The 24,104-nt window shown below is 37.4% G+C and overlaps 1 protein-coding gene and 1 long non-coding RNA gene across 4 annotated transcripts in view; one reads left to right on the forward strand and one right to left on the reverse strand.

The window, feature by feature from the left end:
- The first annotated feature begins 4,886 nt into the window (after positions 1 to 4,886).
- LOC111773503 (uncharacterized) overlaps positions 4,887 to 24,104 on the forward strand; it is a 32,928-nt gene continuing 13,710 nt past the window's right edge. Inside the window, exons 1-3 of the long non-coding RNA XR_002808001.2 lie at positions 4,887 to 5,022; positions 5,899 to 5,932; positions 17,783 to 17,904. This is a non-coding gene — a long non-coding RNA (uncharacterized lncRNA). The remainder of the gene's footprint in view (positions 5,023 to 5,898; positions 5,933 to 17,782; positions 17,905 to 24,104) is intronic.
- On the reverse strand, positions 20,125 to 23,872 carry CD1A4 (CD1a4 molecule). Of its 3 annotated transcripts, none has more exons than XM_005609926.4 (6): positions 23,360 to 23,872; positions 22,769 to 23,035; positions 21,783 to 22,061; positions 21,293 to 21,571; positions 20,865 to 20,955; positions 20,125 to 20,695 (listed from the first exon to the last, which is right to left on the reverse strand). In XM_005609926.4, exons 1-6 carry the CDS (start codon positions 23,418 to 23,420, stop codon positions 20,653 to 20,655), a joined length of 1,020 nt encoding a protein of 339 aa, XP_005609983.2. In that variant the 5' UTR covers positions 23,421 to 23,872; the 3' UTR covers positions 20,125 to 20,652. The 3 variants fall into 3 exon arrangements, with proteins under 3 accessions (XP_005609983.2, XP_023496026.2, NP_001239227.1); XM_023640258.2 differs by having other exon boundaries at positions 21,293 to 21,406; positions 23,360 to 23,732; NM_001252298.1 differs by having other exon boundaries at positions 20,653 to 20,728; positions 23,360 to 23,420.

Genomic DNA, 24,104 nt, shown 5'->3' on the forward strand with positions numbered 1-24,104 from the left:
CAAAAGAGGCAAGGTTTATAAAGGCAAAAAGAGATAAATTATATAAGTAATTTTGAAAAATTTGTGCTTGGTGCTGGCAACAACTGTTACTTCTTGGCTATACATGATTGCAAGCTAAGGCCATCCCTAAGACAAAAAATTCTCATCTGTAAGAGTAAGCATATTTCTTTTAAGGAGGTCAAGATGACAACAGTGAGGCACAGTTCATAAGTTTCATTTCATCTGGGTAGAGACACGACATGTATGCATAAGCCCCATATCCTTAATGGCCTCCTTGCTCCATTTTAGAAACCTTGGCTATGTTACTCTATTTTATTGCTGTCCACAGTTTACCACACATTTGCTTTTCCATCTTCATGTGAATTGCCTTCCTTCCTTTAGAAGTCCCAAACAGCTACCCCTAACATCCTCTCTGGTCTTTAGCTGAATACAGTGTTTAAGGAGATGGCTTTGGCCCTTTTGGTGAGTTACTCAGTTTTCCTGGGTCTCTTCCATGTACACACGTTACTAAACTGATTTTCTCCTGTTATTCTGTCTCATGTCAATTTAATTCCTAGAACAGCTAGAAGAAACTAGAAGGGTAGAGGAAAACTTCTTTCTCCCCTACACAACTAAATACCAAGGACTATGCTAAACACTAAGATTCGAAGGAGTAGAAAGAAGCTCAAACTCTACAGAACCAAGCATGTAAACCAAGCATAAATGTAGCTTGTGGTAATTATGAGAGGAAGCAGAGGGATTGAATGAGCTCATTAAATCCATTGTATCTGTATTTCTACTGCTTATGGCCTTACTCACTTGGAGCACCAGAATACTGGCTGCAAGAATCAGGTAGGACTGAGGCAGTGAGAATATATATCCAAGAGAATATTCCAAGTGGTTTTTAATCAGAAATTTATGAAGATATCAAAAAGGATTGAAATTGAACCTACATATTGAGAACCACATATGCCACATTGTATGTTAAATAAAAATGTCTCCTGACTCCTCAATAAAAAAGCTGATGAGAATTCTTGGACAATCAGAGAACATTCTCTTGGCCAGACTGCTTAATAGTTCTCACTTGTTCTAGCAATCACTAGATAATAAGGAGAAATTAATATACCTGGTAGGTGCCTCTTGGACCAGTTACATTGGCCAGTCCTATTTCTTTTTGCTTGTTTATCTCGTCAGGAATTTATTATCAGAGAAAGTAGGTAAAGACATTCCTTGCTATGCATGTACTCAAAGATATCCTTAAAAGCATCCTCTACAAAAACTATTTTAAGAAGATTTTGATTTTCCCTGATGTATTCTAAAAATGCTGCCTAAATCTTTATTATCCTGCAATGCCTGTTATATCCTTGCTTACTTTGCTACCTTGCTTAATGACTAATCATCTACAAGAAGACATTGCCAACACAGGATGCATTAGTTTGCTAGGGTTGCCATAAAAAAGTACCACAAATGGGGTGACTCAAGCAACAAAAATTTATTTCTCACAGTTCTAGAGGCCAGAAGTCCAAGAACAAGGTGTCAGCAGATTTGGTTTCTCCTGCGGCCTCTGTCTTTGGCTTGTAGATGGTCATCTTCTCGCTGTGTCCTTACAACATCTTTCCTCTGTGCACGTGCACCTCTGGTGTCTCTTTGTGTGTCCAAATTTCCTCTTCTTGGAAGGATACCATTTAGATTGCATTGGGGACCACCCTAAAAGCCTCATTATAATTGAATTGTCTCTTTAAAGGCTCCATCTCCAAATACACTCACCTTCTGAGATACTGGGGGTTAGAGCTTCAACATATGAATTTTAGGGAGAAACAATTCAACTCATAACACTAGATATTTTCAATTTTCAAAATCTTCTTCACTTCTTTCACTTTTCAAAAGCTTCTTGATTTTCAAATGTGTTGTTTTTAACAGAGATGTCTCATTGCTCTCTAGACAGAGGAGACTGTTGCTATGGCTTATGAAAGTAGTCTTTAACATCCAAAAAGTCTGTAATTCTGCATTGTTTTCCTATTAATAATTGGTGCCCTAGTGTTTATATTTAAATTAATATCTCTCTTCTCTAAAATGTACAAATAAATTGAATTTTTCTTTATTAAGCCCAAAGAGAAATATTTTATTTTTCCTCTTGTTTCACAAGATATACTTGAAGAAGAAGAAGAAAGTAGGAAGAGTTACTCCAGTGGTTATCAACATTTATTAAATCTAAAGTAATTAGCATTACTTTATTATATTGCATTGGCACAAGGATAGACTTATAAAAGAAAAGACTAGAATAAGGAGTTCAGAAACAGATCTGTGGATGGACACCTAAATTACAGCATAATTGGTACTGCTTATTAGTGTTATTAGTCAATTGACTAACATTGAAAAAATAAAATTATAACCTAATTTCACACCACACACAAAAATTGAGTCCAAGTATACTGTAGATCTAAGTGTAAAATGTAAAATAGTTAAGCTTCTCAAAGTTAAAATAGTGCAGTGGCTTTCAGAGTGCGATCCTCAGACCCGCAGAATTGACATCATCTGGAAGCTGTAAGAAATGCAAATTCTTGGACCTCTTCCCTGAGCTAAAGAACTAGACACTCTGGAGGTATGTCCCAGCAATCTGTGCTTTAAACTCCTTCCAGATGACTCTGATGCCCACTCAACTTTGAGAACCTTGAGAACTTTGAGATTAAGGAGAGTATCTCATGACTTGGAGTAGGAGTAAATAATTTACAGGAGGTGATCACAATAGCCAAAGAAAAATATCAACAAACTGTATCCCACTAAAGTGAGAAGATTTTCATCCTAATACAACTTTAAGATAGTGAAAAGTAAACCAAAGAATGGGAGAAAATATTCACAATACATACATCCAACAAAGAACTAGTATTTAGAAAATATAAAGAAATTCAAATCAATAAGAAAGACACTGACCTTCTTCCCTGCCACACACACATAAATAACTAAGAACTGAACTAACAATTAACAAAGAGTGTATCTAAATGGCTAATAGATGTATGAAAATGTAAGTACCAGAGTCAACAGGGAAATATGAACTAAAATAGCAGCTGGATACACTATACCCCCACCAGAATGGCTAAAATCAGAAGGGTTAATAATATCAAATATGGGTGAGGATGTGGAGAAATGGAAGGTAGATTGGTATAAGTACAATGAAAACCAGTTTGCTGGTATCTATTAAATGTAAAAAACATGTATAACCTATGACCCAGTATATCCATTGCCATGTGTATTCCCAAGAGAAATGAGTGATTACGTCCACAAAAGGCATGTACAAAAGTGTTCAAAGCAGTATTATTCAAAATAGTTAACATCTGGGGCCGGCCTGGTGGCGCTGCGGTTAAGTGCGCACGTTCCGCTTCTTGGAGGCCCAGGGTTCCCCGGTTTGGATCCTGGGTGCGGACATGGCACCGCTTGGCACGCCATGCTGTGGTAGGCGTCCCACATATAAAAAGCAGAGGAAGATGGGCATGGATGTTAGCTCAGGACCAGTCTTCCTCAGCAAAAAGAGGAGGATTGGCAGTAGTTAGCTCAGGGCTAATCTTCCTAAAAGAAAAAGTAGTTAACATCTGGGAACAATTCAAATGTGCGTCCATAGTAGAAGGGATAAATTATGCTATATTCACAAAGTGGAATGCTACACAGAAGTGAAAACAACGAACTAATGCTACGTATCCCAACGTGGATAATTCTCACAGAAATAAAGTTGAGTGAAAGAAGATAGACACAAAATAGGACTTACTATGTGACTCTAGTAAGATAAATTTTAAAAACAGAATCAAAAGTAATCTGTGGTGATCAAGATCAGAGTAGTTGCTGTCTTTAAGAAGATGTTGACTGAGAAGTGGAGCCATGAGGGAGAATTCTGAGTGCTGAAAGTATTCTTGTCAGGGTGGTGAGTTATGCCTATGTTCCTTCCAGAAAGCAGACTCTAAAACAGGAATGAACAGAAAGTCAAAGTAAACTATACTGATGTGGGGAGATTTATAGATAAGACTTTATTTGGGGACATGATACCTGGTATGAGGAATGGGCCCTGGAAAGAGCAAAACAGGAAAGGAGAGAAAGCCAATACAATGGTGCGTTATCAGAGTGGTCACCACTATGGAAAACCTGGATCTGATCCCATTGGAACCCTCTGAGGAATCATGCAGATCATGCCTCAGTATTGTCCACTGAGGGATCACATATGCATGACTCTTGGCCCCTAATAGTCAAGGATTGTTGCAAGGGGTGTCAATTCTCCTAATCTTGTAGTTTTGAGCAGCCACAGTGATGACCAGCTTCTCACAGCTGTCCCAACCACATCCTAAGAAAAGCCTTCATGTAAAAATGCAAAAGATAAGCAGCGCAGCAGAAGTTAGGATCTGTCGCCAGTTCCTTAGCAATGAATCAGGGGGAAAAGTTGGCTGAGAAGATGTGAGGCAGGACACGAGACGTGTCTGACTGTAAGGTTTTTTTTTAAAGATCAGCCCTGAGCTAGCATCTGTCGCCAATTTTTTTTCTTCTTCTCCCCAAAGCCCCCCAGTATATAGTTGTATATTCTAGTTGTAGGACTTTCTAGTTCTGCTATGTAGGACTCCATCTCTGCATGGCTGATGAGCCGTGCTCAGGGTCCGCACCCAGGATTGGAACTGGCAAAACCCTGAGTGGCCAAAGCAGCACGCACAAACTTAACCACTCGGCCACAGCGCTGGCCCCTGTCAGGTTTTTATGAGCAAACAAACACAAAAATATATACACAAAATCAATCACATTCTTTTCATAGGAAACTTGAATATCCCACAGTCTGTTCAGGAACTGTTTGACTCCCAGTGACCTCTAGTGGTGAAATGTAGGTATTCACAACCATCAAGTTACAGCTCTTCCTCTGAAAACGCTGTACCGCTGAGTTTCACTGCATTCTGAATGAAAAGCCCAGTGCCTGATGCTGACAGCCATCTGCACTAACAGCTGTTCATCTGTTGGGATCCTTATCTTAACCCACCACTTTAAGAAGAGCAGGCAAGCTCCACTTGGTGCCTTGTAAGTAAACTTCATTGATGTGGGGAGCTTTGTAGTAAGACTTTGCTGTAAGTGGAGGATTTTGTCTGACTCTGGGCTACTTCCCCCATATATTTTCTCATACTTAAAGTCAGCCTTAAATGAGATCTCTCTGTTGCATTTGTAACCTAAAAATCCAAATTTCTCCAGCTTTTGGGAGTCACTCTACTTAAATCTCCAAATTAAAATATCTGTTAGGAAGTATGCCAAGTAAATTCTAAGTCAATTTAATTCCGTTATTCTAAAACCACATTAAATAATCTCTCTTTCTCCCAATTTTATTTATATCTTATTAAAAGCATATTCTTTGAGATCAAGTCTTTTCCATATGAAAAAATTGTACATCGTAAAAGCTAATCGGCAAACCAAATGTTCAATTTTACCTGTAAAGGTTTTACTTTTGGGAGTTCTCTTTTGTAGCCATTATTTCTACCAAAGTGAAATTTTCCCAGATTGAATTGTAGAGACATAAATGTTACTATATGCAGTTTTATCCACTATAAATTTTATTTTTGTTGGTTTTGCTACTATTCCTATTTATGTAAAAATTTAAATTAAGCAGAAATAGTTTGACTCATTGATGCAATTTAATAAGATGTTTCATGATTTTCGTTTGTCCTGGATTGATTTATTATATTGCTAGCTTGGTGTTTCCCCAAACTTTGTAAACTGTCTACTAACTAGGCAGGGTCTGGACTGAGGAAAGAGCACAGAGGAGGAACGATTGTTCTGTTATGGAGACTATCATGCCACCTACAGATAAAGATAGTTAGGCTTCTTGTTTTACAGTATTTGGCTTTAATTTCTTCCTTTTGCCTTATTAATTCTTATGTATTAACCTTATTCTTAATTAATTAGGTTGGAGCCTCCAGTACAATGCTGAATACAAATGGTGAGCACAGATATCCTTGCCTACTCCCAATCTTACAAGAAAAGCCTATAATGTCACCATTTAGCACAATGTTAGCTGTAAATTTTTGTTGATGCCCTTTATCAAACTCAGAAAATTTCCCTTTTATTCCTAGTTTACTGGAAGCTTTTGTCATGAAGAAGTGTTGAATGTTTCAAATGTTTTATTTGTATCTGTGGAGATAATAGTATGATTATTCTCTTATATTCTCTTAATGTAGTGAATTATGCTTGATTTTCAAACATTAAGCCAGTCTTCCTTATCTGGAATAAACCTGACATGGTCATTGTATAATCATCTTTTTATGCACTTTTATATTTTATTCAATTTTGTTAAAGATTTTTTGTGTGTAAGTTTGTAAGAATTGTTGGTGTATAATTTTCTTGTAATTTCTTTGTAAGTTTTTAGTGTTAGGGATATGCTGGCCTTGTAAAGTAAATTAGGAACTTTTGCCTTCTCTTCTATTTTCTGAATGATTTTATGGAAGATTGGCTGTTCTTCTTTAAATGTTGGTTGAATTTAACAAGCCTTCTGAGCCAGGAGTTTTCTTTGTGAGAGGGTTTTTAATGAAAAATTATTTTAATATTTCTGATTATACTTCACCTTATTTTTGATATTTCACATTTATTATAGCAATTGACTAGTTAATATCATATTAATTATTACTAATATGGAACTGTTCAGATGTCTTCTTTCTTCTTATCTCAGTTACAGGAAACTGTTTCTCAAGAAACTTTTTGTTTCTAATCTACATTTTTTAATGTATTGGCATAAAGTTTTTCATACTACTTCTACCTTATCCCTTCAATAGTAGGATATCTAGTAAAATCTTTTCTTTTATTCTTAATACTGATAATTTGGTTTTTTAAAATTATTTTATGGAGATCATATTGGCTTTTAACATTGTATAAATTTCATGTGTACATGATTGTGCTTTAGCTTACGTATAGGCTGCATCATGTTCACCACCAATATTCTCGTTTTTATCTGTCACTATAAATGTGCACCCTCACCTTTTTCAACCTACACCCATCCCCTTTGGCTCTGGTAACCACTAATCTGTTCTTCTTATCTATGTTTTTTGTTTGTTGATCTTCCACATATGAGTGAAATTATAAAGTATTTGTCTTTCTCTGACTTGTTTTGCTTAGCATAGTACCCTCAAGGTCCATCCATGTGGTCGCAAATGGTACAATTTTGTCTTTATTTACGACTCAGTAGTATTCCATTGTATATATATATACCATGTCGTCTCTATCCATTCATCAATTGATGGGCACTTGGGTTGTTTTCAAGTCTTGGCTATTGTGCATACTGCTGCAATGAACATAGGTGTGCATATATCTTTTTGAATTAGTGATTTAATGTTCTTTGGATAAATACCCAGTAGGGGAATAACTGGATCCTAGAGTAATTCTATTTTTTGAGAAATCTCCATAATGTTTTCCATAATGGCTGTGCCAGTTTACCTTCCTGCTCCCCAGTGTATGAAGGTTCCCTTTTCTCCACATCCACTCCAACACTTGTTATATCTCATCTTTTTAATACTAGCCATTCTGATGAGTATGAGGTGATATCTCATTATAGCTTTGATTTTCATTTCCCTAATATTTAGTGATGTTGAACATCCTTTCATGAACCTGTTGGACATCTGTATATCTCCTTTGGAAAAATATCTGTTCAGATCCTCTGCCCATTTTTCACAGGGTTGGCCATTTTTCTGTTGTTGAGTTGTATTAGTTCTTTATATATTTTTTAAATTAACCCCTGTCAGATATGTGATTTTCAAATATTTTCTCCTAGTTGGTGGGTTGTCTTTTCATCTTGTTGATGTTTTCCTTTGCTGTTCAGAAGCTTCTTAGTCTGATGTAGTCCCATTTGTTTATTTTTTTCTTTTCTTTCCCTTACCTGAGTAGAGATCATAGTCAAAAAGATACCACTAAGACCAATGTCAAAGAATGTACTGTCTATATTTTCCTCTAGGATTTGTCACCATCGAGCATGACATTGGCTGTAGGTTTGTCGTGTAAGGCCAAATTGCTCTGGCTAAAGCCTCCAGTACTATATTGAATAAGAGTGGTTGGAGTGGGCATTCTTGTCTTGTTCCTGTTCTCAGTGGAACAGCTTTCACTTTTTCACCATTGAATATGATGTTGGCCATGTGTTTGTCATATATGGCTTTTATTATGTTGAGGTACTTCCCTTCTATACCCATTTTATTGAGAGTTTTTATTATAAATGGATATTGAATCTTCTCACATGCTTTCTCTGTGTCTATTGAGAACATCATGTGATTTTTATTCTTCATTTAATGTGGTGTATCTCATTGATTGATTTGCAGATATTGAACCATCCTTGCATACCAGAATAAATCCCACTTTATTGTGGTGTATTATCCTTTTAATGTGTTGCTGTATTTGATTTGCTAGTGTTTCATTGAGGACTTTTGCATCTATTTTCATCAGCCATATTGACTTTTAATTTACTTTTTTTATGTTGTCCTTACCTGGTTTTGGTATCAGGGTAATATTGGCCTTGTAAAATGAGTTGGGAATCACCCTGCTCTCTTCAATTTTTCAGAAGATTTTGGGAAGTATAGGTATTAAGTCCTCTTTGAATCTCTGGTAGAATTTATCACAGAAGCCATCGGGTCCTGAACTCTGGTTTTTGGGAGGTTTTTCATTAATGTTTCAATGCCTTTACTTGTGATTGGTCTATTGAGATTTTCTATTTCTTCTTGATTTACTTTTAGGATGCTGTATATTTCTAAGAATTTATCCACTTCTACGTTATCCAATTTTTTGACATATAGCTTTTCATAGTATTCTCTTAAAATCTTCTCTATGTCTGTGTTGTCCATAGTATTCTCTCCTCTTCCATTTCTCATTTTATTTATTTCAGTCTTCCTTCTTTTTTTTGTGGTGAGTCTGGCTAACAGTTTGTTAATTTTGTTTATCTTTTCAATGAATCAGCTTTTAGTTTCATTGATCCTTTCTATTGTTCTTTTAATTTCTATTTCATTTATTTCTGCTCTGATTTTTATTATTTCCTTCCTTCTACTGATTTGGGGCTTCATTTGTTCTTCTGTTGTCTATTTCCTTTAAGTGTATTGTTAGATTGTTTATTTGAGATTGTTTTTGGTTTTTGAATAGGCCTGTATTGCCATAAAACTTCCCTCTTAGTACTGCTTTTGCTGCATCCCATAGGTTTTGGTATGTTGTGTTTTTTTGATTTTCTCCTTAAAGAAGAACATTTACTTTCTCAGCACCTGTGGGGCTGGAGTTGGAGACAACACTGATTGGCAAACAGAGAGCTTTCCTAATTCCTTTTCTTCTATTTCTATAAAATCCCTGCTTGGAAAAGAGACATACAGATCAATGGAACAGAAGTGAAAGACCAGAAATAAACCAACATATCTATGGACAGCTAATATTTGACAAAGCAGCCAAGAACTCAGAGTAGAGGTAGGAAACTCTCTTCAATAAATGGTGCTGGGAAAACTGGACAGTCACATGAACAAGAAGGAGATTAGACCAGTATCTTACACCGTACAAAAAATTAACTTAAAGTGGATTAAAGACTTGAATGTAAGACCTGAAACCATAAAACTCCTAGAAGAAAACACAGGTAGTACAGTTTAGCATTGGTCTTAGCAGTATCTTTTCTTTTAGTGAGGAAGATTGGCCCTGATTGGCCTGTTGCCAATCTTCCTCTTTTTCAATTTCCTCCCTAAAGCCCCAGTATATAGCTGTACATCCTAGTTGTATGTCCTTCTAGTTCTTCTATGTGAGATCCTCCACAACCTGGTTTGATGAACATTCTGTAAGACTGCACCCAAGATCTGAACTGACAAACCCTGGGCCACTGAAGTGGAGCATGAGAAATTAACCACTATACCACTGGGCCAGCACTTAGCAGTATCTTTTTAAATATGTCTCCTCAGGCAAGGAAATCAAAGCAAAAATAATAAAATAGAACTACATCAAACTAAAGAGCTTCTACACAGCAAAGGAAACCATTAACAAAATTAAAAGACAACACACTAATTGAGAGAAAGTATTTGCAAATCATACACCAGATAAGGGGTTAATATCTAAAATATATAAAGAGCTCATAGAATTCAACAGCAACAAAACAAACAAACCAATTATAAAATGGGCAGAGGATTTGAATAGACATGTTTCCAAAGAAGATATACAGGTGTCCAACAGGCACATGAAAAGATATTCAACATCACTAATTATTAGGGAAATGCAAATCAAACCACAATAAGATATCACCTCAGACCAGTAAGATGGCTATAATTAACTAGACTACAAATAACAACTGTTGGAGAGGCTATGGAGAAAAGGGAACCCTCACACACTGATGGTGGGAGTGCAAACTGGTATAGCCACTATGGAAAACAGAGTGAAGGTTTCTCAAAAAGTGAAAATAGAAATACCGTCAGATCCAGCTGTTCCACTACTAAGTGTTTATCCAGAGATCATAGAATCCTTAATTCAAAAATAGATATGCACCCCTATGTTCATTGCAGCATTATTCACAATAGCCAAGACTTAGAAACAATCTAAGTGCCCATCGATGGATGATTGGATAGAGAAGATGCAGTATATATATATATACAATGGAATACCATTCAGCCATAAAAAAGACAAACTCGTCCCATTTGCAACAACATGGATGGATGTTAGTGCATTACGGTAAGTGAAATAAGTCAGATGGAGAAAGCCAAACACCAGACAATTTCATTCTTGGGGAAGGTTTTAAAAACAACCATAACAAACAAACACAAAGACTCAGAGAATAGATTGGTAGTTCCAGAGGGGAAGGGGGGAGATTGAAAGGGGTAAAAGGGCACATGTGTATGGTGACGGATGACAGTTAGATTTTGGGTGGTGAACACTATGTAGTCTACACAGAAATTAAAATATAATGATGTATACCTGAAATTTACATAATATCATAAACCAACATTAGCTTGATAAAAATTTTCTTTAAAACATCAATAATGATTCTAGTTTTATATTTATTTATATTTTCAAATCACTCCAAAGTTTAGTCGAGAGCTAAAAGTAATAGTATTATTCTCGTATGATATTTTTTAATTACTTAAACATAGATTTGCACTATATCTTATACTACCAAAATTTTTAAAAGAATGTTCACAGATCAAAGAATATAGAATGTCATAGAATCTTTTCAAGGATTTTCAAATGTTGTTGATTGCATTTTTCATGTGTGGTGGCACTGTCTTATGGCTGGCTCTTCAAATCATTTTTGTCTGTATTCAGCTTTTGTAACTTGTCTGTGAATGATTTATATAATTCTTTTACAGTCATTTCAGATACTGGGAAAATTCTTAAACACACAAAAAGATGTTTCATGTGGAAAGATATAAACTTGGAAATAAATAAATTTAGTAATTATTTTACCTGGCTTAACTCTGAGGTTATATCAAATCTTAAAGGAAAATATTTAACATTTCTTACTTTATTTAAAATTATTTGATTCATCTCATCTACCATGATCTTAATTCCTTAGTTTTGTATTCACTTCCGTAAGCAATGTTTTATATTATTTGTTGTTAATGCGAGTCTTCTGCATAAATGTTCTGCCATAATTTGGCATAATTTGCTATAGTACTTACCAAATGAAAAGAATACTAATACCTTTTCTTGGATGGTGCTCTGAATGCTTGACTTTGTTCTGCCAAAAAGTGAATCACCCATATTGTATGTTCATTCACAGCATGTCAATATTTTCTAATAGTCCCACTGCTTCATCCTTATATAATTTAATCATATTTCATTTTTAAATACTTACTATGTGTTCAAGTATTATTAAGGAGTTTTCGTTTCCTTTTGCTACTAATATATAATAACCATGTTAATTATTTAATCATTCTCATTCATCAGATCGTTTTTTTCATTCCTAAAGAATTTCAGTACAAATTAAATCATAATACATTTGAGGTTTTTTTTTTTTTAAAGATTTTATTTTTTCCTTTTTCTCCCCAGCACCCCCCGGTACATAGTTGTATATTCTTCGTTGTGGGTTCTTCTAGTTGTAGCATGTGGGACGCTGCCTCAGCGTGGTTTGATGAGCAGTGCCATGTCCGCGCCCAGGATTCGAACCAACGAAACACTGGGCCACCTGCAGCGGAGCGCGTGAACTTAACCACTCGGCCACGGGGCCAGCCCCTACATTTGAGTTTTTTTAAAGGAAACAAGAATCTAGTTATTTTTCACCAACTGAAAAATTTTGTGTGTAATAGATGTTTCAAAACCTCTTATCTTTACTTGAACTCTTTGCTGAAATATAACGAACATTCAAGAAAGTGCACAATCATAATTATAAAGATCATTGAGTTATCACAAAGAAAATACGTTGGTGTTCAATTCATTAAGGAAGTAGAATTCCTTATTCCACTCCCTAAATTACTCCTCTCATCTCTAAATGAAGCCTCTCTGCTAACTTCCAACATCATAATTACTTTTACCCCTCCTTTGGCATAGTTTACCTTCTTCCTAAAGAATGCCTTTCAGCATTACCTTGTATGATGACAAATTATTCCACTTTTTTTCTCAAAAAGCAGTATTTGTCTTCAGTTGTGATGGGTATTTTAATGAACGTAGAATTCTAGATCTTCACTTTTATTGTCTTAGCTTGCTGAAAGCAACATTACATTAATTTCCGGCTTCTATTGTGTTTTTTGTTTTTGTGTTTTGTTCTGAGGAAGCTTTCCCATGAGCTGACATCTGTACCAATCTTCTTCTGTTTTGTCTGTGGGTCACCTCCACAGCATGGCTGGAAAGTAGTATTGCAGGGTCAAGATGCCATCATTAGATGAGATACTGCTGAAACTCTCCAGAATTACTTCACCACAACAATGCAGGGGGATTTCCACCTCTCCCACATCCCTGCAGATGCAGGGCTTCTGCAGCTTTCAGATTTTGCCAATTTGGTGGTGTAAAAAGATAGCTTGTCTTAATTTGCATTTCTCTAATTACCAATGAGTTTGAGTAGAACTTTAATTTTAACAAAAGATATTATATGTATGCTTCGTTTATTAATGCATCTATTCAGTATTCTTTTATTTTCTTTTGTTTGTTTTCACGGAAGATTAACCATGAGCTAACATCTGCCACCAATCCTCCCCTTTTTTCTGAGAAAGACTGGCCCTGAGCTAACATCCGTGCCCAAGTTCTCCACTTTATATGTGAGATGCCTACCACAGAAGGGCTTGACAAGTGGTGCCATGTCTGCACCTGGGATCTGAACCAGTGAACCCTGGGCCGCCAAAGTGGAACGTGCAAACTTAACCACTGCACCACCAGGCTGGCCCTATTCAGTACTCTTTTAAACATTGTCATTTATTAAACGTTTATATGTTTTAAAAAATCATGTATTTTATTTTTATTTTTAAAATTTCAATCACTTCTGTCAAATCTTCACCCATTAGCTTTGTTCAGTGTATACTTTATTGAAGAGAAAGCCACAATTTTATAAAGTAAACTGAGCAAGTTTTTTTTAAAGATTGCCCCCTGGGGGCCAGCCTGGTGGCACAGCAGTTAAGTTCACCTGTTCCACTTTGGCAGCCCAGGATTCGCCAGTTTGGATCCTGGAGCGTACATGGCATGGCTTTGCAAGCCATGCTGTGGCAGGTGTCCCACATATAAAGTAGAGGAAGATGGGCATGGATGTTAGCTCATGTCCAGTCTACCTCAGCAAAAAGAGGAGGATTGGCAGATGTTAGCTCAGGGCTAATCTTCCTCAAAAAAAAAAATAAATAAATAAGGATTGGCATCTGGGCTAACACATGTTGCCAATCTTTTTTTCCTATTCTTGTTTTTTTCTTCTTTTTCTCCCCAAAGTCTCCCAGTACATAGTGGTATATTCCGGTTGTAGGTCCCTCTGGTTGTGCTATGTGGGACACCACCTCACCATGGTCTGATGAGTGGTGTCATGTCTGCGCCTGGGAACCAAACTGGTGAAACCCTGGGCTGACAAAGTGCAGTGTGCTAACTTAACCAGTTGGCCATGGGGGTGGCCCCAAGAAGCTTTGTTGTTAATTTAATTTAATTTAATTTTTTTTGCAAAAAACATCATTTTTTGTAGTTTGTGGTTCAGAAGCAACAAGATGCAAAATAGCAGAAGTATCTGTGCTGTTCCCAACCCTGACCTGGACATGCCCACTGCTATCCTCCGAGGGATGGAGAACTCAGGGCCCCTGCCCAGCAGGAACTGGCTTAGTTATAGACCCCTAAAAAGGGCCAACTCCTCAATGTTCAAGGTCAGGAGCAAGCGATACCAGCATCCTCAGGGGCCCTTGTTTAACTAGAACTGTGTTTGTGTATGGAGAGTGGGGGCAACGACCCACCATAGGCCATTTCTCCCCAAGGCTCTAGAGTTTCCAAATTAGGAATTGAGTTTGAGAAATAATTCCCCACTAATAGGTCATAAAGATATTCTGCTATATCATATGCTATAAACTTTGTGGTATTATCTTTTGCATTCAAGACTTTATTTCAATGTGAATAAGCCTTTGCTTGTCTCTTTCAAAATTGATTTAGATATTAGTAGCCATTTATTCTTCCATGTAATAAAAAATAAGTTTATTGAGTGCTTCTGAAATCTAATTGGAATTTTAATTAGGAATTTACTGAAGTTATAGAATGATTTTAAAAGAATTACAAGTTTTTATAATAATTACTCCTTCTGTAAAATTCCAATTATCAGAAATGCTCTTATGATCTTCAATAGTTTTTAGAATTTCTCTGTAGAAGTCTTGTATATTCTTTCTTTAGCTAATATATAGCTATTTTATGCATTTTATTGCTATTATAAATGGTATCTTATTTTCCTTTTTTTGGTTGTATAAAAAAGGACTATTGATTTTTTAATATTTGATTCGTGTCTTGATGTCTTACTAAATTTTCATTGTAGCTTTAAAGGTTCCTTTTTATTCTATTAGTTTTCTGGGTAGAGATCATATCATCTAAAAGAAGAACTATTCCCTTGAAATCCTTACAGTTTTATTTACATGTTAAATTTATAACTAGATAAGTTATGAGCTCTTTTATTATTCCCAGTATTTTATTTTTTATTTTCTTGTATACAATCATATAAGCTGAAAATAATGATTTTTTTTCCCCTTATTTCTATTTTCATACCTCCTTATGTTTCTTGCCTTACTAGGTTAACTAGAACTTTCAGCACTACTGAGTAGTGATGACTATAATAAACAGACATCTTGTTCTTGATTTTCCCTGGATGCTTTAAAGCTTCAAAATTAAATATATCTCACGTAGATTGTTTGTAGCTACATTTGACCATGCAGTGGGAGTTTCTTTCTATTCTGAGTTCGTAATATTTTATCAAAATGGACATTTAAATACATCAAATTCTTTTTCTATAACTCTGGAGATGATTATATATATGTCTTTTTTAATCTGTTGAAAGAAGTGATTCTATTAAGAGAGTTTTAATGGTAAACAATCCTTGCATTCTATAGATAAATACAACTTCATTTGGTGCTTGTTTTTGTTTGTAAATATTTTATTGGGGTCTATATACAAAATTTCTGAGTAAATATACATAAATGAGATTAGCTTATAATTACTATTTTAATATTCGTTTTGTTTTTTTCTGGAGGAATTCTTGCTGACTTCGTTGTCATGAAAATTTTGCCTCCTAACATTAATTGGGATGGTTTTCCATCTTTTTCTCTACTTAGAACCCTGTGCATGAAATATGATTATCTGCTGCTCCACGTAGTCTGTACCTAGAACCTTGTGCAACTGGCAACAACTTTGACTACTTGTTCATTTTCTTAACAATTATTCATATATTCTGGTTTTCTCCCTCTTCTAGCATTTTGTAAATAAAATTTACTCTATAACAAATGTATTGATATAAATTATATATAGCATTTTCTTATTTTAATCTGTACATTACTTATTTGTAATATGTCTACTTTTCTAATATTTATTACTTTTTTAATCTTTTAAGAGAAGTTTGTATTTTTATTTTCTCAAAAAGCCAGCTGTTAGTTTTGTCAGTCATCTTTATCAATTTTTCTTTTGCTTTTTAACTTTTACTGCTTTTAAATTAATTTTCTGCTTTCTAAATTCTTATTGATTTTTGCTCTTTTTCGAGCTTCCTCAATTAAAATGCTCATTTATATGTTTTCAGTCTGTCTTATTTACAAATAAATGCATTTAAAGCTATAAATTTCCCTATACATGTCACTTTAGAATCATCTATGAGCCAGAAAAAGAGATGTGCTCACCTATGTAAAAACAATGCAAAAACTAATACGTAGTGACCACTGTTTAAAAATCTCAGAATAATTAAAATTAAACAAAACCACAAAACACCAATCTATGAGCGCAGATATGCACTTAGTTCACAGTCCATGTCCGCTTCCCATTTTAAATACTGAGGTACTGAATTTACAAATTACCGCAGAAAATTGAGCAAAGCATAAAGAAATCATTTCTGAAACTTATAGACCACATCAATTATCAAATTCACCATGTCGTTTTTAACTATGGCATCTGGACCAGTCTCTCTCCTGGACTTTTCATAAGTTTCTAACAAACCCTGACGAGGAATCAAAGTGCTGGTTCTGCTGCTGGGTGGGTGAGTGACTTTGGAAAGGCTCCCTGCTCTTCATTGTTTTCTTTAGTTAAGTGGAGGCAAAAATATTTACTCTCAGGGTTTGCATAAAGATGAAAAGACAATGTATTACAAGCATTTAATAAAACAATAACGTCATCAAATTCACCAATTACTGTTTCTAGCCCCCCAACTAGCATCACACAGAAAATGTTTCAAAGCAAAAATTGCTAATACTAATTTTCATGATACATGATATAGACTGTTTTTTCCTTTATTCTTGTTAAAATTCCCCCTAATCTCTTACTTCTGCCTGTGATGAAGTAATAGGTAAAATCCAAGACAGCGTAAGAATTTAATAACATGAGAACATGAATAAGAAAAAAGCAGAAGAGGAAGAAATCAATTTTAAAAAACAGAGGAAAAGGAAGAGGGAAGTTAGAGAAATGTTGCAAGTAAGAGTAAAATTTAGCCAAGAGTTCCCTGAGGTTCACATACACCAGAGAGGATGCTTTCAGTCACAAATGAGAGAATATCCAACTTCTTGGGCTGAAAAAATAAAGGGAATTTATTGACTGACGTAACTGAGAATCGAGAGTCATTCAGGCATTAGCGAAGTTCAATCTAGATCCTTTCACGTGCTGTCTAATGACTTTTTTTTAACATTTTGTTGTTTTCAGAATTACTGACTTATAAATGATAAATGAAAGTTGTATATATTTAAAGTGTACAACTTGATGTTTTGATGTACATATATGTTGTAAAATAATCACAACAAACAAGCCAATTAACATACCCATCGCCTCACATACTCACCATGTTCTTTGGTTTTCTTCTTCTCTTTTATGGTAAGAACACTTAAGATCTACCCTCTTAGAAAATTTCAAGTACAAAATTTCTCTGTCTTCTTGCCTGTATAATTTCATCCTCAGGCTTGCTTCTCTGATGCTAAAGAAATGGCTTTAGTTGTTTCAATCTTTATCCTCATAGCATAAAATCCAAGACTAGAGACAACATCACTTTCCCCTACATTCAGACACAAGAAGCACGCTTCCTATAGACTGTGCCACCTTAGAGCGGGTGCCTGGCCCTGAACACCCCAAGCAAGGATAAGTGGGATCTATGTCATGATTTCACTGAAATTATTGATTACCTGTTCATCCTTTAGCCTATCACATCTTTAAGGATGCTTTCTCATGATTGCCTTAGGCTGATCAGAGTCCAGGACCGCAGAGGACGATGGAGTCAACCAACCAAAAATCACATGGCTGCTGTATTAGGGTGAAAAGGTAAATTGGAGCCTAGAGAAGCAACCAACTGGTGTAACCCAGGTAGGAAGACTGCAGCGGTCCCACTGCTTGCTCTCTCCCATCCCATAGTTTTCACCTTTCCCTCTCACCTATCTCAATTTTATTTTCCCAAATTTCCAAATGTGCGGCTGCTGCCACCTGCACTGGTTCCCTCTGGATGTTCTACTTGCCTTAGGCATCCTCGTTCAGCCCCCTAGACAAATTAGAGTTAAGTCCATTTCCCTTAGTGCAATCCAAATAAATTGTCATGCTAAGAAAGAAACAACAAACAGTGAAAACAGTAAACTGTAGAATCAAATTAAGAAGGCAAAATTTTCACACTTGGAAGATAGTGACGAGCTTTCTCCTCCACTGCTTGATACCTAACAAGTCTCTGCTACATAGCAAGTGCTTAAGAATTAGTTGTTGAAATAATTAGTGAATCCTAAAGTAATTGAAGTTTACCAATATGTATGTTGACTCATACTGCTGTTTGGAGTCATTATTCAGAAAGAGTCGATCTTCATTATTCATAAATTCTGTATTTGCTAATTTGCCTGCCTGCTGAAATTTATTTGTAACCCCCAAATAATTACTCACAACAGTTTCACAGTCATTCATGGACACCTGCAGAGTGAAGCAAAATTTGTCACCCTCCTCATGCGTTTCTAGCTGAGACCCAATAAGGTACCTCTATGCCTCCTTTTTTCAGTTCTCACACTGTAAACAAGTGTCCTTTTCACAGCTCTTTAGTGCCACATTTTCTGCACGTTTCTGCTCATGGTTGTTGGTTTTCTGGTTCAAAGGGCCCTGAAGCATAGTGCTAAAGTTCTGTCTAGTGTTCCTAAGCATGAGAAAGCTGTGATATGGCTTATGGAGAAAATGCACACATAGATTAAGCTTTATTCTAGGATGAGTTGCAGTGTTATGGCCATGAGTTCAGTGTTAATGAGTCAACAATGCAGTAACTCCAGAAAAAGGTAGAGGACATTCGCTGATCTGTACGTGGAGCCACTTCAGAGTGTTAAAGAAATGTCAATAACGCTTTCATGAAGCTATGGAAAGTTGGAAAAGGAGCTAGATCTGTGGATTCAAGAGATGATGACTGCTTTTTGTTTGTTATTAAAAACTTAGTGGACAGCACGACTGTGTCACTGAGGGCCCAAGAAATTTACTATCACATTACCGAGGGTGGGGAAAATGTTAAACAATGTTTGGCTGGTGTTTTATTATAAAGGCATACTGCATATATAAATATTATAAACATATTATTTGGAAGTGTATATATTAAATAAGGTGACTTTACAGAGAAATACACTTAAAACAATGCTATGTATTCGTCAGTTGATACTAATGTGCTGATCAGAGGCTCACAGGAACCTAGCCTTGTATTTCCCATAGAAGTGATGGCTCAATATTCACTAACTCAGTGTTCCCAGTGACTTTAACACAACAGACATGAATAGGGAGGATGTACTGTATATTCTCTCTTTGCCTTGATCTAATGTCAATCTTGAGCATCAACATTCCTGTTCTCTTTTTGACATCTTCTATTCTCTTCACTGACACCTTACAATACCTATATCAGTGCTTCTCAAATTTTTTTTTTTTTAAAGATTGGCGCCTGGGCTAACAACTGTTGCCAATCTTTTTATTTTTTTTCTGCTTTTTCTACCCAAACCGCCCCCCTGTACACAGTTGTGTATCTTAGTTGCACGTCCTTCTAGTTGTGGGATGTGGACCGCCACCTCAAAGTGGCCTGACGAGGGGTGCCATGTCCATGCCCAGGATCCGAACCCTGGGCCGCCGTGGCGGAAAGCGAGAACTTAACCACTCGGCCATGGAGCCGGCCCCAGTGCTTCTCAAATTTTAATGCACTTATGAATTCTCTGCTGATTTTGATAAATGCAAATTATGATTCAGTAAGTCTGACACCTAGGATTCCATATTTCTAGCAAGTTCCAAGGTGATAACTCTGCTGTGTGTCCCTCAACCACACTGAATAGCAAGGGCCTACCTTCTGCCTTCCTCATCTTGTTTAGAATACCTGGAGCAATAGTTTCACTCCGATAGGTCTCTACAGTTCAATAATAAGAATGGTCAGAGGCAACATTGTGCTTCTCCTCAGGGGCTCAGAGAAGTCACTAAGGAACTAGGAAAGTGTGAGTTTCTTGGCCAAGTGAGAAGACTTTTAACAAGAGGAGCATCAAATGTCTCAACTACAAACACTCAAGAAGGAAAAGAACAAGAAAAGACAATAAATTTGGCATAAATTCAACACAGATTTTTATTGTGAACATGTTACATAAGGTAAGACACTTGACCAAGGATACAAATACTAAAAAGATGTGGACTTTGTCCTCTGAAAGCTTAAACTTATAATGGGAAAAGGGATCCAAACAGCGGCAATCAAGGGCAGGAAGCAAGAAGTGGATTTGGCAAAGTACAGTTCAAATGTGCTGGGAGTTCAGACAAGGCAGAGACTGCTTCCACTTGTAAATCAGGGTAGGCCCTCTGGAGGAAGTGACATCTCAAAAGGACCTGATGACTATTAATATTTGAATATGTGGGGGTTGCTAGGAACTCATTCTATTCAGAGTTAAATTTTGACTTCTAAAGTCCTGGAACCCAGGTCAGAACAACAAATCCTGAAAAATCACATTTAGCTTATGTTGAAAACTGATCATCAAGCAGAAATAAACAACAAAAAATATTGGACAAGAAGAGTTGAGTGGATGTCATCTTCATGTTTGGTTTAGATAAATCCTGAGCCCCTGTACTGCTGGGATCTCATTGTGAAGGGAGAGGAGTTCTTGGAGTTGCACAGGGTTTCCTGACAAGAATAGAGACAGAGATGGAGATCACTCTACATGAGGTGGAGGTGAGAAGTGAGGGGTAAGAAGGAAGGGAGGAAGAGAGCCGAGGAGAGAGAAAACAAACAGGATGGTAAGACAAGTGGGGAATGGGGCAAAAACTGGGAAGGATGGATACAAAGAACTCACCGGCGTTTCCTAAGCCAAAATGCCAGACCTGTCAGAAGGACCAGGGACACTATCACTCCCGCGAAGATCAAGCCCATGGAGCTGTCATTTTCTGTGGATTTGGTTGAACACTGGGTGTTAGTTCAAATCCACCAAACTCTATTGTATTCCCCTAGTATTCCTTTGTTCATTTGAGTGTCTATCTCATCAATCTCCTCTCTTCCTATTTCTTCTCTCATCCCTCTTCTGAGATCAATCCTTCATCTAACCCTCAATATCCCATTACATCTGCACATACCTCATTTTCCACTTTTCTATTTCTTGGGTAACTTACTTTTATTTCTTTTGGGTCTGAAGTCCCTAGAAACCCAAATTTTCCATCTGGCCCTGCTACTCTTCTGGAGGACCACCTACTCCCTTTCCCAGCTTGGGCCCCAGTTCTTCCTTACCCCAGGAGAGGATGATGTCCTGGCCTCCTAGACTGCTGTGTCTCACGCGACAAGACAGGCCAGCTGCCTCAATGGCTTCCACATCCAAGGACTTCCGAAGATACCATGTCCCATCTGCATTGGGCAAGATGTCACTTCGCTGAGTGCCAGGATGCTCCTGCTCGCCCTGCATCCACATCACCCAAATAGGCTTCGGATGGAAGCCAGAGACATGACAAACAAGCGTCAGATGGCCAGGACCGGAACTGGGGCCTGTGGACAGCCAGGCCTCTGGCTTTACTGCAGAGGAGAAGAAAGATATTGAGATGAGGACTCTAACATAGATTTAGTGGTTCATATCTATTATCAGTTTACATATACACATCTTCCCCACATCTAGGAATCTGTCACCCATTATTCCCTCTCCCTCTTGGTTCCTTCATAGGCAAGGGTTGATGGAAAGGTGTGATTGTAGAATAGAGAAGAGTTAGAGGAAGGGTGCAGGACTGACCTTGTCGCTGGAGATCTGCCTTCCCCGCATCAAGAATTCCCAGGAGGAGACGTGGGCAGGTGTCACTGAGGAACCTGTCTGCTATTTCTAGGCCGACTTGATTCAAATTGAATAGTCTACAGGCATCCTGAGCCCTACTTCCACCCTGTGGAGATGGCAACCATGAAGTGTTCTGGAAGCTTATGAAATCTGATCCTTGATAAGCAACCCGTATGAAGCCTACTGAAGTTTCCCCAAAGCGCAGCTCATAACCTGCTGTTGTCTGTACCTCAAAGGGATCTGGGGAAGAAGTGTTGGCAATTAATGGAAAGAGGAAGTAAAAAAATGAAATGAATGGAAGCAAAAGATGATAGAATGAGAAGGGAGAAGTTTAGGAGATTTGAGGGAATTGAGCAAAGTTTGGTTTCGGAAGAGGTTTAGAAAAAGAGGAATTGGTGGTAGTTGGAGACAGAGGAAGAGACAGATGACACCAAGAAGGGGGAAAGTTGTTTACAGAAAGCAACATGAATAGTGTGAGCAAGAGAATAAGGTAGGACTCAGTGTGAAAGAGTTGGGATTATAATAATCTAGGGCGAATGGAATGCAATAGGTTACAATGAATGTATCAGCGGAAATTGCTGAAGGGATGGAATGGGGGAGAAAATCACACCTAAGGAGTCAATCAAAGATTGAGGAAGCTGAGGGTTTCTGGTTGGAGTCCAGAGAAGGGGCTGATCACAGGAGACTACTAATGGAAGATAATAAGGCACAAACCTGCAGTCAATGAGAGGAGAGTTTGTAAGCAGCAGAAAACTTGAAGCTTTTGAAAAATCAGGGTCTGCGTTATACCTCTTTCCCCAAAGTGTATAATAGCAGTTTAATGATCAGGAGAGGTAAGGTTCAGAAGTGAGAGGAAGCTGTCTCAGAGGAATAGGAAACTCAATGAGACACATACACACACACCTCCCACTCATATCCCCACATCCCATGGAAGGAACTGAACTCACATTCAAGCTGCCATTGACTGGCACGGTTCTGAAATGCCCGAATTAATTGAATGGAGAACGTAGAGCATAACTTTTCTTGTTCTATCCACTCCTCATTGCTGAAGTTGCCCTTGGACCATGGCCACAGGAAAATGTAATTGCCTGAGTTGCTGTCCCACTTATGAGTCTGCAACTCATCCACCCAAATTGAGCCCAGAGTTTGTACCCAGGAACGGCTGTAAAAGGTATGGATCCGGATGATTTCGAAGGAGATCGGCTCCTGGAAGCCTGTGGCAAAAGAACAGATAAAATGAGGACAAAAACAGATATTGAGAGGGAGGCAGAAAGGAGAAAGAAGGGTACTAGAGAGGGGAAACTTAGAATCGGAAGGAAAGGGGAGCCATAGTTATCTTACCAGATGCTTGCCTGCCCCAGAGCCCCATGCTTTAAATTCAACCCTCAGAGGGGCACAGGGATTTGGTCAGGGATAGTCAGAATGGAATGAGGCTGACATTCTCACCCTCCAGATATATACTTGGGAAAACCCTCCACACACACACACACGCACACAGACCCTCTTGCACCCAACTTGGCAAATGCCAGACTTCTTACCATCTTTATTGTCACAACCTGGGAGGAGAATCACTAGCAATGAAAGCTGCAGAAACCGCATTTCATCTGTAGATGTTCTTTCCTTCTCTCAGAAAAGTTGGTCTTTGATTTCTGTTCTAAACAAACCTACTCCACAATGCCTCTATTCTGACTTCCTTCTCCAACCAACAGAAAAGCCTCTCATTAATCACTGTCTACTCCTTCCTTAAACCCTGGACTGTCTTCTCAGAACCTCATTTCCCCTCCAGTTCTGTGGACTGCCTGTTCAGACTCATTTCACCCCCAGTTCTTACTCATGTCTCTGGCTCCTAGTTTCTCTCTTTGCTCTAGTTTCCAATTTTTTCATCTTCCGCTAGTTCATTTCCTGTGGAACAACTCTTGTGTGGCATTGGAAAGTCACTTTACTTCTAGACCTTTTTTTTTCTCTCTCATCCAATAAAAGCATGAAACTAAATGGCTTCACAGGACCCTACCTAATCTTCTCATGACCCTACCTAATCTTCTCATTTCCCTACTCTTTTCAGTCACTCTGTCCTTCTCTAGATCTTATGAATATTCCCCAAATATTCTCTTCCCCTGTCTCACCTCCACCCCAACTCACTCATTTCTCTGAGTCTCACTGATTGCCGTATTTTCTTTTTCAGAATCCCTATGATTGCCCTGTGTAACAATATAAATTACCACCAATTCTCCATTACTCTTAGGGAAGAACCAGTATCCATCACAGAGACCACAGGAACACTAA

This window comes from Equus caballus, chromosome 5 (genome assembly GCF_041296265.1).
Source record: "Equus caballus isolate H_3958 breed thoroughbred chromosome 5, TB-T2T, whole genome shotgun sequence".
Taxonomy (NCBI): domain Eukaryota; kingdom Metazoa; phylum Chordata; class Mammalia; order Perissodactyla; family Equidae; genus Equus; species Equus caballus.